A 13293-nucleotide genomic window follows, 5' to 3' on the forward strand; every position below is an offset into this window, starting at 1 on the left:
ATCTCAGTTGGAGAGACTTGTGAGTCTTTGATAGATAGGTGCCATCAGCCTAACAATAATTGCGGAAGATCTAAAACATGTATGTAGGATAAAGGACTTTGAAAAGGAAACCAACACAAAAATGTAACTTGTCCAAGATCACCCACATGGCGGATAGCAGAATTCACACACAAACTCAATTCTGTCTAATCCAGTACCTTTGCCCTCTCCACTGTATCTTGCACAAATGAGAAATCTGAAAATTCACTGGAAACTGTAAAATACATAAGCATCTCTATTAAAACAAAGTAGCTTAACACACACCTTTTGCAACATAAGGTAGATAAAACATGTCACCTGCTCCCAAACTCTAAAATGTGTACATCAGTGAAGCTTCATTTACCTTTAAATTCAAGAGTTAATTAATGGATTATATTAATTATATAATTATGGGTCGATTATATTACCTTTGTCATAGTAGAAACTGACTTAGAAAAGAAAATGCTGGCCGTGGGAGGAAGCCAGAAGTGTTCAGCCCTAGGTCAAAAGTTTTATTCAGGAGCACAGGTTTATGTGGTTTGTGTACTTTCCAGTATTTACTTCAAAAGGTAACAATTCAATTCCAAGGTTATTTATTCTATTACAAGTACAGTAGTATCACTTAGTAGACTTTTGAAACAGGGTACAACTTCTCTGACATTTAAAATGAACAGATGTAACTGGCATTGTAAAATTATTCTAATATGTAAGGTCAACAAACAAACTACACAGCAAGTATTCGGTGTATTACTTTATTTTCTATTGTATTAAACGAAAGCCAGGAAAATACCAAGTTATTTTTAAAGGCAAATCTTTACTCCTTAAAGAAAAAATACAAACTGTGGTATTTTTAAGATAGATCGTTATATTTTACATAATATAAACAAAATCACTAATGCATCTATATGTTTGGTTTCCTTAAACTACAATGAACCACAGAATGGGTGGAAAAATGCATTTACTTTTTGGTGGCAAATAAACATAGGAAAAAACACGTAACACATAGCATGCCTTTTTTTTTCTTACTGTCTACACACAGGAACGGACATAACCAAGCCTTAATAGCCACCACCTCCTCTTCCCGGTCCAAAGTAGCCGGTTCCATAGGCCCCCCTAGGACCTCCTCGCTGGAATCCTCCAGATCCCCTGAAGCCTCCAATAGGCCCTCTGTAATCTCCTCCAGAGTTGCCTCTATAGCCACCTCGGGAAACTCCTCTAAAGCCTCCACCAACACCGGCACCATATCCTGCCCGAAAGGAGTTGGCGCTGCCACCATAGCCTCCGGTACCATAGCCTCCACTGTTATAGCCACTGCCATAGCCTCCACCACCATAACTAGAACCTCCCCTTCTATATCCGCTTCCATTGTCATAGCGGGCCATCTTGGGAGGACGTGGACCATCTCCATACCTAGAAAAAGCACGAAACCATCACTTTAGCAAAGTGTAATTTCTCAACCACGCACCAAATGTCGTATTTGAAATTTTAATACATAAAAGGAATTAAGCCAAATGCACAAACAGAAACTGAAATAAGATTGATCTGCTATTCTAAAATAATCATCAATTCTATTGATCTGTTTCTCTACTTTTCTTTCTGGTTCAATTTCAAAGGGTTTTGAATTTTGGCAGTATGTCATTTCAAGTTTAGGATAGTCCTCTTTTACTCAGCTAAACAATATAATGTTCCAAGAAGGCAAGCATTAGGAGAGGGTTCCTGCAGCTGCCGATAAACTGCTTGATCTTTATCACCAAACGTTTCCCTGCATTAATTCTCAAGTATGATTTTGAAAAATGTCCTTGGTAATTATTTGTTTCCTGTGACAAATAAGGAAAATGAAGGCTAATGAAAAATAGCAGCAATCAAGATGGACCATCAACAACTCCAATTAAATTCCCAACCTGCTTATTACTCCTGTGCAGCTTTTCTTCAAGACCAACACTACCAATTCAGCAGTTAAGTGAGAAATATGGCTGTGTGGCCAGGTTCATGTCTGTAATCCCAGCACTTTGGCAGGCCAAGGTGGGTGGATCACCTGAGGCTAGGAGTTCAAGAATAGCGTGGGCAACATGGTGAAACCCTGTCTCTACTAAAAATACAAAAATTAGCCGAGTGTGGTAGTGTGCACCTGTAATCCCAACTACCCAGGGGGCTGAGGCAGGATTGTTTCAACCTGGGAGGCAGAGGTTGCAGTGAACCAAGATGACGCGACTGCACTCCAGCCTGGGCCACAGAGCAAGACTGCCTCTCAATAAAGAAATATGGCTGGTTTCTGTCTTCCTTCTTTCGTTGCACTATTCCATTTTAGTCCATCACCAATTCCTATTGATTCTACCACAAATCTGTCTAATCCAGTCACATCTCCCCGCTGCAATTCTATCTACCACTGTAATTCAGGCCACCATCACATTTATACATCCCAAACTCTCTACATATACCCCATTCTTCCTAGTTTCTGGACTTTTATCCTTCATAGAAACAGATTATGTACAAAGGCTCCTTGCTTACCAGCTGTCCTACCAAAAATAATATCTTCTTTTTTTCTTTTTTTAGAGTCATTCTGTTGCCCAGGTTGGAGTGCAGCCGCTCAATCTCAGCTCACCGAAACCTCCGCCTTCCAGATTCAAGCAATTCTCCTGCCTCAGCCTCTTACCGAGTAGCTGGGATTACAGGCACGCACCACCATGCCTGGCTGATGTTTCCATTTTTAGCAGAGATGGGGTTTCACCATGTTGGTCAGGCTGGTCTCAAACTCCCGACTTCATGATCCACCCACCTAAGCCTCCCAAAGTGCTGGGATTACAGGCATGAGCCACCACACCTGGCCAATAATCTCTCTTCTAAACACCCATGAGTACTTCATTTGCATCTGCCTATGACGCTTATTGATTTATACATTTAATCACCAAGAAGGCCACAGGATAGCATAAGAGCACTGTTTCAGGAGCAATGTTATCTGGGTTTGAATCTGGTTTTATCAGTTACTAGCTATATGATCTTGGGTCTTAACTCATCCGTGCGCAGTTTCCTTAAAGAGGATGAGGATAACAATCTCCCTATTTCATAGATAGATCAAATCCAATAAATCATTTTTGATGAGGAATTAGAGAACATTTTTGGATAACCTGAAGAATTTTAATACATTAGTATATTATAGCATTACTAAAACACTTAACGTTTTGGGTTGTGACTGTGGTATTGTGGCCATGTCTTAAAAGATATGAAGTGTATTGATGTAAAATGTGATAATGCCTGTTACTTCAGCACAAATGATTAACCAAATGTACAAAACACTGAAAATTAGTGAACCTAAATAAAGACTATATGACTATACATTGTATCACTCTTCTGCCTTTTTGGTAGGTATTAAGTATTTGTAAAAAAAAACTCGTGGGCAAAAAACATCTAAAAAACCTAAAGCAAATACAAATTTTAAGAATTAAGATACATTTCTTAAATATCCATGCTCTAGTTGTTTAAATAGAAACACATACACATTTGATGAAAGCAATTTAACATCTCATAAATATTTTTTCTTTAGTGATGCCAAAACTGTACCATAGAAAGAGGACTATGTGGGCTGTGTCACTTCCCTGTCATGTCACCCACTCTGGACTATATATGTACTTGTAAGATCCTTTTCTAGCACTACCAACATGCACTCACTGATGCAATGGACCAATTACTAACAAGGGACTGATAAAAGTAAATAATATTCTAAGCATGTTAGCCAGAACTAAACTCCCTATATATGGCGTTTGTCTAGAATTTTAACTTAAGTAATAAGACTTCTATCACTAACTCTAGGATTCTAAGCCTACATAAGATGTCTCTCTTTTATTTAGGCCAAAGATAAGTTAGTATGGTACTCACCGTGTACTGCCAATCATAAGGTTGATACCAGCAGCTGAAGGTCTAGAGATTTGACGGATCATGTTCAGCATACGTTCATTTATGGGGTCCAACTGGCTGATGATAGCAGGTTGTTTGGTTACTTCAACAACCAGGGCCTCCATGGCTGCCCGGAGACCAGTAATGCAGGCAGCAGCTTCATGAGATATTTGTAATTTAATCCTAAAATAGCAAAAAACATTCCTTTAAAAAACTACTTATAATGGCCCCAAACTTGGGAAAACACAGATATGAACAGTAATAATCAGCACTAGTCTCTTAAAATTCACTGCCAACTATTAAGCAGGGGTCTTAAGCCATAAAGTCTATCAAGCCAAATAAAATACGATAATATATATGTAATATATGCAGTATATATAAAAAACAAAGCCTGGCAACATGGATCTTTCAGACTTTATTTATTCATTTTTGAGACAGTCTCACACTGTCGCCCAGGCTGGAGTGCAGTGATGTGATCTCCATTTACTGCAACCTCCACCTCCCAGTTCAAATGATTCTCCTGTCTCAGCTTCCTGAGTAGCTGGGATTACAGGTGCCATGCTGCCACACTCGGCTAATTTTTTTTAATATATTTGGTAGAGATGGGGTTTCATTCTGTTGGACAGGCTGGTTTCAAACTCCTGAGCTCGTGATCCACCCACCTCGGCCTCCCAAAGTGATGAGATTACAGGCATGAGCCACTGTACCTGGCTGTGTTTTTTTTTTGTTTTGTTTTTTTGTCAGAGTCTTACTCTGTTGCCCAGGCTGGAGTGCAGTGGTGTTATCTTGGCTCACTGCAACCTCCACCTCCCAGGTTCAAGTGATTCTCCCGAGTCAGCCTCTGGAGTAGCTGGGACTACAGGCGTGCACCACCACACCTGACTATTGTTATATTTTTGGTAGAGCCAGGGTTTCACCATATTGCTCAGGCTGATCTTGAACTTCCTGAGCTCAAGTGATCTGCTGTCTTGGCCTCCCAAAGTGTTGGGATTACTGGTGTGAGCCATCGCACATGGTCAGATCATTCTCACTTTAAAAGAAATGAATTAAGAGACCCAGAATGCTGGCATTTTCTAGATTTTCAAGAATATAGTTGAGCCTACTGGCTGCCGGTTAAATTCTACTCCATTTTTGCCCAGCGCTTACCACTAATTTTGAATCAATATACTGTATAAAGTATGTGAAAAGGGTACCGAAGCTTTACTTAGACTGATTCCATAGTGTTGGTGTGCATGGTGGTAGACATGGCTCAAATTCCTGATGCATTCGCTTCTACTGCTATCAATTTAAGAACTTAATTAAGTTAGATTAGCAGCTAAATTCCATACCAGTCATCTACAAGCACGATCTGCCCATCGGATTGGACTTTCTTGGAGGCAAACAGAAGCAACTGCAAGGGAGTGACTAAAGTCATGCCTTTAGCAGAGATCGCTCGAGTTCGAATCTGCAAATAAAGACAAGATATGGTTGACATTTCCAACTTCCAAATATCACCATATACTGTGCTTTGAAAATCAAAATTCATGTTCCTGTTGATTTTAAAGACAATTTCAATTTTCAATGTAAACTTTTCTAGTCTTTTCTTACCTTTTCACCAAACACAAAGAAGGGAGATGGGTACTTCATGTCTTGGCTACTGAAAGGACAATTAACCGATGATTTGTGGATGAGTGCATTACGCCCTTCAGTGGTGAGAATCTTTCTCTTTTCCTTATGATAGCAAACATTGGGGTACACACCAAAGGCCAGGAGGGAGATAACAACATCCAAATTATTATCTGGTCCAGTGTTGGTAAACACTTGTGTCAGTAAACAATCTGTTAAGAGGAATAGAATGAAAAAAAAAATTCAGATAACTGGCTGATCTTCACACTACATCCAAATTATTCAAGAAAATTCAGAGAACTGACTCTTTCTCTCACTGTTTTCATATAACTTGACTGTGAAACTTTCTCTCTTCTCAGAATCCTAACACCCAGATTAAGTTCAAGGAGAAATGTTGCCGAGTCTCAACAGGAAGAAAACTAAAACATCTATTCTCTTACAGACTCACCCATAAATAAGCTTAGGGTGATTACTTTTATAAGTCCCCCAATCAATCATCTACTCTTGTAAGAGCTTGACTGACAGGACCACAGTCAAAGTATTTATCTGCTATTCTTAAATAACTGTTAGTTGTGGAGAAGATGGAGTGACAATCTAAGAGGACACCCACTGGAATGATGGCTGATGATTTTACTCAGTTTACATTTTGAGTACTTAGTTGCTGACTAGAAAGTATTGACAGTCAACCGGTGAAAGCACAGGCATATTTTGTTCTAGACAAATGACTTCCTGTCTTGTAACCTCCTAATTGGATGAATTTAAACAAATAATTTATACACTGGTGTCCGTTTCATTATTAAATGCATCTCAAGATTCTAAAGATTCTTGCACATAAAAGCTTTCTCTTTCCTATAATTTTGAGGAACAAATAAAATTTCAGCTGTCTTATGACGGAAGATAATCACTCACTACTTTTAGTTATTCACAGCGTTTAAAAATTTACCATCTTGCTGGGTGCAGTGGCTCATGCCTATAATCCCAGCACTTTGGGAGGCGGAGGCAGGTGGATCACGAGGTCAAGAGATCGAGACCATCCTGGTCAACACAGTGAAACCCCGTGTCTATTAAAAATACAAAAATTAGCTGGGCATGGTGGCACACGCCTGTAGTCCCAGCTACCTGGGAGGCTGAGGCAGGAGAATTGCTTGAACCCAGGAGGTGGAGGTTGCGGTGAGCCGAGATCTGTCAATTGCACTCCAGCCTGGGTAATAAGAGTGAAATTCCGTCTCAAAAAAAAAAAAAAAAAAAAAAAAAATTTACCATCTAGCCCAACTACCTTCTGTCTCTCAACAGGTCTATATCTGGTTATGCATCCCAGTTCTCAACATTTTAGGAAATAACTGGATTTTAACCTAGCTAGAAAAAGAGAAGTACTACAGCTCATTTTTATATCAAGAAACAAGAGTTGTCTTTTTCTTTTTTTGAGACTGAGTTTTGCTCTTGCTGCCCAGACTGGAGTGCAATGACGCGATTTCAGCTCACTGCAACCTCTGCCTCCAGGGTTGCAGTGATTCTCCTGCCTCAGCCTCCAGAGTAGCTGGGATTACAGGCATGCACCACCATGCCCAGCTAATTTTGTATTTTTAGTAGAAACGAAGTTTCTCCATGTCGGTCAGGCTGCTCTTGAACTCCTGATCTCAGGTGATCCACCCATTTTGGCATCCCAAAGTTTTGGGATTTCAGGCGTGAGCAATTGTGCCTTGCCAAGGCTTGTTTTTTTTTTTTCTGTATTAGATGTCATAAGGTCCTCTAATCATCTGTACACCAAAAATATAAAGTAAAGCCATTTATAATTTAATGTGGTAGAATTTACTTCAAGTCTACATGCTAATAAATCACTTCTCAAACCACTATGAGGTTATTTAGCAAAGTACTCATTCTGTGAGCTCAACCAGTGTTCATGAGAACTAAGAAATAGCTGGGATTATATAAAAATTATAGGGTCTAAAATTTGAAGTTAAAATATACTTTGATGCCAATTTGCATGTACTATATAAATATCACTTTAAATATATCTTAAGAATGGGAGAAGTCTTACCTTCTGGAAACCCAGAATTAATCAAAATCTCTTTGAGCTGAACTTTGGCTTCCCAAGTCATTCTTAATGTAGCCATATTAAGTCTTTTGTGTTCACAAAAACGTATCTCTGCTTCTTCTCCACCCATTCTAGCATCATCCCAGGCTTGGAATACTGATAAAAGGGCTACATGATCAGAAAATCTGTTTCCAGCAAAATTGCGATGGATATAGCCCAGCCGCTTTCCTTCATTGATAAAAGGCTCCGGGAAGCAGGTAGCAGCAGCAATGGTACAGATAGCATCTCCCACGCTGAAATACACAAAGACAGTTAAATTCAGACTAGATCACAATCTTGCTGCCAGCAGCTCAGGTAGTACTGTTGACTGTGGGTTGCAGTATTTATGTCCATGATTCCCTCATTTGCAATGAAACTGGCTTGACGTAGAACTTAACAGCTGCTCTCCTCAGAGTCGGAAAGAAAAAAGGTGCTCGGATGCTCTAATGGCCACATATTTACCATAATTTATGACCAAGTATATTTTTCTTTTTATATTCTCTCTTTCCCATCATACCAAACCTCTTAATCTTCAACATTGTCTGATAAAATAAAATTATTTTCCTGACGCTGCTCTTTCAAGGGACAACTATTAATAAATTAACTTGGGAGGTGCAGCTTCCCCCCACCTTGAGAAGACAGGGTCTCACTCTGGTTGCCTATGCTGGTGTGCAGTGGCATGATCACTGCATCCTCAACCTCCTGGGCTCAGGTGATCTTCCCACTTCAGACTCCCAAGTAGCTGAGACTAAAGGTGCACACCACACCAAGCCTGGCTAATTCTTTAGTAGAGACAGAGTTCCACCACGTTGCCCAGGCTGGTATCAAACTCTTGGACTCAAGTGACCCTGCCACCCTGGCCTCCCAAAGTGCTAAGATTGCCCTTTCCTCCAAGTTGGGCTCAGATACCCACCTACTGGAACTGTGAATTCTTTTCATATTATACTTCTCTCAGTATCTAGGTATGTCATTTTCCTTAAGAACATTTAGGCTTTTTTTTCCTTCTAACTGAGCCAATGCTGCTTTTACAAAAAGGAGAAGATTCTGAAATTATTCTACCACTTAACAAAGAGGAATAAAACAAAGCACTTACTAGAAAATACACCCCATTATCATCATTTTGCCAAAACGAGGCTCAATGGGGAGTTTAGCCAGGATTCGTCCCAAAGGAGTCAACTCATCATTGGCATCTAATGCATCAAGCTCTGTGGGGAGACAGACCTTTGTGAGTACAAACAAACGAACACTAATTTTAGGCAGACAATACATTTCTTTGTAAATTAAGGTTAGTTCACTTTAGAGTTCCTCTTTGTCAAACCAATTGCTAGTACCATGTCTACAGTCAACAATTCTTTTTTTTTTTTTTTGAGACGGAGTTTCGCTCTTGTTACCCAGGCTGGAGTGCACTCGGCTCACTGCAACCTCCGCCTCCTGGGTTCAGGCAATTCTCCTGCCTCAGCCTCCTGAGTAGCTGGGATTACAGGCATGCGCCACCATGCCCAGCTAATTTTTTGTATTTTTAGTAGAGATGGGGTTTCACTATGTTGACCAGGATGGTCTCGATCTCTTGACCTCGTGATCCACCCGCCTCGGCCTCCCACAGTGCTGGGATTACAGGCTTGAGCCACTGCGCCCGGCAGAACAATTCTCTTTACTCAAAAAAAAAAAAATAAATAAATAAATAAATTTTAAAAAAATCAAAATCTGGAGCACACAACATAAGGTACTAGAACTACATCCTGCAGGTTATAAAAACAAATACAATTCATGTGAGGTCTATTAATAACTGTAATAGCAACATAAGTTTCTATATGTCATAAGAAGTCTGACACCCAAGTGTTAATGTTTAAAAACAAATAAAATGAGGAGAAAATTCTGAAGTCACATAGCAGATAAATGCTAGATTTAAAATTCAAATTCAGATCTAGCTCCGATGCCCTTAACCTTCAGCACACTATACTACACTGCTTCTCTTACAAGTTTAGTAAGAAAACATAAATGTTCTAGGCTAGACATGGTGGCTCATGCCTGTAATTCCAGCACTTTGGGAGGCTGAGGTGGGTGGATCCCTTGAGGTTGGGAGTTTCAGACCAGCCTGGCCAACATGGTGAAACCCCACCCCTACTAAAAATACAAAAAATTAGCTGGACGTGGTGGCATACGCCTGTGATCCCAGCTATTTGGGAGACTAAAGCAGGAGAATCACCTGAATCTGGGAGGCGGAGGCTGCAGTGAGCTGAGATTGAGCCACAGCACTCCAGCCTCAGTGACAGACTCTATCGCCAAAAAAAAAAAAAAAAAAGTGGGTATCATGAGTTCAAGTCACGTTCTGATCTTTAGTACGTAGTTAAGAGATATCATCCCTTAAAAAAAATTTTTTTAAGTAAGACACACATTGTCCCTTTCTCCCCAACCTCATTGCTCATTAGAATAGCGACTACACTAAAAACCTAAGGTAAGACTGGAAGCCTTACAATTATTATCATAGCCTTGCTGACTACACTACATATTAATCTTGATTCATTTCTTTTTCTTTTTTTTTTTTTTTGAGACGGAGTTTCGCTCTCGTTACCCAGGTTGGAGTGCAATGGCGCGATCTCGGCTCACCGCAACCTCCGCCTCCTGGGTTCAGGCAATTCTCCTGCCTCAGCCTCCTGAGTAGCTGGGATTACAGGCACGTGCCACCATGCCCAGCTAATTTTTTGTATTTTTAGTAGAGACGGGGTTTCACCATGTTGACCAGGATGGTCTCGATCTCTTGACCTCGTGATCCACCCGCCTCGGCCTCCCAAAGTGCTGGGATTACAGGCTTGAGCCACCGCGCCCGGCCCTTGATTCATTTGTTAAGTGTTGCCTGCCAGGACAAGACAGATAATATCATTAATATTTGTATTAAGTAGGTTTGTATTTCTAAATACCTCTAAGAGTATGTTCTGCTTCGATGACAGCATCCAAAGGGGGAGGTTCAATTGCTTTGGCCAGAAACTGGCCAATTCCTCCTAGACGCAGAAGTTTTATGCTAAGAGCAATTTCATGTAATGGTGTGCGGAACATCTCTGGTGTCATGTGGGTTTCAAGCCTAAGAGAAAATAAGCATGTTAATAACCATCCAGATGTTAGTTTAATAAACTCTTTGTAGCAAGGTCACCAGGGATATAGAGCTGCCCTTTCCTCATTCTTTTATTTTACAATTACCACTGAACCTTTTATCATTCACTATACACACTGTTGACAAAATTTAACCTGGTTGCATAATGGTTTCTGACTTGTAATCATAGACCGATGGCCTTTTCAGCTGAGAAATGAAGAAAAATGAAAAAATTATACAAAATCTCTAATGTTATTAGCCCTACCCATGGTCTCTACAGGCCTTGCCTGTTGACAAACATGGGTTAAAAAACAACAGCAAGGCTTTTGGCAGGATAACTCATACTAACGTTTCTCTACAACCTCCCCATCTTCCTAGCTGAATTTTAGTGCTGCTAGAAAGGCTCTTATGATCTAACTAAATCTAAAACTTTTTCAGTGCTGACATGACACTTAAATGCTCATTAAGGCATTTTGGATTTCCTATTTTCAGATTTGGAATGCCCAACTGGTAAATTCAATGCAAGTATTAAAAAAACAATCAAAAATCTTAAAACCACTTCTGGTCCCAAGCATTTCAGAAAACAGACATGACCTGTATAAATTAACAATAGGAAATGTTTATTGGGAGATCATGATGTCCCAATGTTCAAAGTATTCTACACTACTAACTCATTTAATTCTTTCATACCAATCATATGGGTTAGGCATTATTTACCATATTCCTTTTACATCTGAGGTAATAAGAGTCTAAGTAATCTAACATTTTATAGAATGGGGGAAATGCAGGCCTAAGGAGTAACTACTTAGTGTTATGCAATGTATCAGGCACAAGTAATATTAAAATCTAGGTCTCTCTATTTCTAATTCAGGCTTATTCTCTATAAATGAAGATTTTTAAGGAACATATATACCTGATCCCAACATGACTGGGAAGATTTACATCAGCCAGCTTAAACTGGCAGGTCTCCCTAAGAGAACAGAACAAAAATTCCTTACTAAATGCCAAGAATTGGTTTTACCTCTCAAAACGAGCTCGGCTGCAGAGGTGAAAGCAGAATCCAGGCCGTACTCGGCCAGCTCGCCCTTTCCGCTGCTCAAGGTTTGTTTTTGATGCCCATACTGTAGCATAGTTGGTCATATTGTTGTGAGCAGTGAAGAGTTTCACTTTCTGCCTACATGAGAAAAAGTGGTCAACGCTAAGACTCATATGTATCACCAATAACTATTATATATCCACTAAACAGCGAATGCTTTCCAGTATGTAGTGAAAGCCATATATACTTGTGATACCTATTCATGAATGGCACAAGTAAGAATCAGCAATTTGCACACTTCTAACCTACTAAAAGGCAATGTAACATCCACATGCCACTTACCAGCTGAACTGCCTTGGCTCAACTTTCCATGCCTCATCTGATAATGAGCATACCATTACCTACCTTATAGAATTTGTATTTGGTAAACATTAACAAGTGCAAAGCATTTCAATGGAATATGGCACATAACGAAAGAGGTAATTATTCAGGCCATCTCTATTTCAAAGTTAAGTGTAACTTTTAGGATATCTATATTTAGTGATGCCTGTGTGGTCCTTCTGAACCCCCAAGCAACCTCAGATTCCTTCAATATTACATAAAGAGACTGCAGTCACTGAACTACTGAGATTGGCACAGAATGCTATTCATCATTTCCTAAAATGGACGTTGGCAGCAAATTGTTTTAATTGTCAGGACAGGCTAAAGGTTTATATGGAGAAGACATGGAGCACAAGTTGGCCAAATATAACGAAGTTTCAACTTTTTTGTCCTTTTTTTGTCCAAAGTATCAAATTACCACGTAATTCCTGTATCTATATGTAATGTCTCCTGGTATATTTTCCAAGTTCATCTCATACCAAAATGAGAATTTTAATCCTTAAAGGAGTGTCCTTCAAGGTGGGATATTTGTCATGTGCTCAACACTGGTTATCATTATTCACCAAACACATGCTTCCCCAATGCAGTGATCAATGCAAACACCCAATAGGAAATGAGCGAAACACCAGCAGACAGACAAGAGCAATGAGAAGCAATCAGTTAGTTTCGAGCTTTGTTGCTTTCTACCATAACTGATTTGCAGTAATCAACACAAATAATTACTCATAATTATCAATTATCTATAACCCTATATAGAGGCATAATAATTCTGGAGATACAAGAACACAGGAGTTTACATAAGGTGTTTTCGATTCTGTTAACAGGTAAGACGTTTCCAGTTGATAACACTGGAACAGGCAAATAGATTTCTTGGTAACTTACTTGCAGGAGTCAATGACATAGACAACATCATTTATGGTAATGCTTGTTTCAGCAATATTTGTAGACAAAATAACCTGTAAAAAAAGAAAAATTACACTCTAGGAAATATTCTTATGTACTTGTCATGGCTGATTTGCTTATATATGTATGTATGTAACAAATGACAAGTAAATTACAGAAGCCCTAAAAAAAAATCACTTGCCCATTGGCTGATTAATGAACAATCTACTAAGCTCAGAAAGTGAAGACTTTTTTTTTTTTTTTTTTTAGGCGGAGTCTCGCTCTGGTTACCCAGGCTGGAGTGCAATGGCGCGATCT

General features: G+C 39.5%; 1 protein-coding gene across 1 annotated transcript in view; it reads right to left on the reverse strand.

Moving 5' to 3' along the window:
• Positions 1–756: 756 nt before the first annotated feature.
• DHX9 (DExH-box helicase 9) overlaps positions 757–13293 on the reverse strand; it is a 46762-nt gene continuing 34225 nt past the window's right edge. The window contains 10 exon segments of the mRNA XM_032291193.1: positions 757–1428; positions 3892–4092; positions 5238–5353; positions 5497–5726; positions 7553–7842; positions 8682–8793; positions 10507–10667; positions 11698–11850; positions 12976–13070; positions 13072–13085. Of these exon segments, the coding sequence (XP_032147084.1) occupies positions 1077–1428; positions 3892–4092; positions 5238–5353; positions 5497–5726; positions 7553–7842; positions 8682–8793; positions 10507–10667; positions 11698–11850; positions 12976–13070; positions 13072–13085 (1724 nt within the window). The 3' untranslated portion in view covers positions 757–1076.

Source organism: Sapajus apella, unplaced genomic scaffold, assembly GCF_009761245.1.
Source record: "Sapajus apella isolate SASKATOON/1434 unplaced genomic scaffold, GSC_monkey_1.0 scaffold25, whole genome shotgun sequence".
Classification (NCBI taxonomy): Eukaryota; Metazoa; Chordata; class Mammalia; order Primates; family Cebidae; genus Sapajus; species Sapajus apella.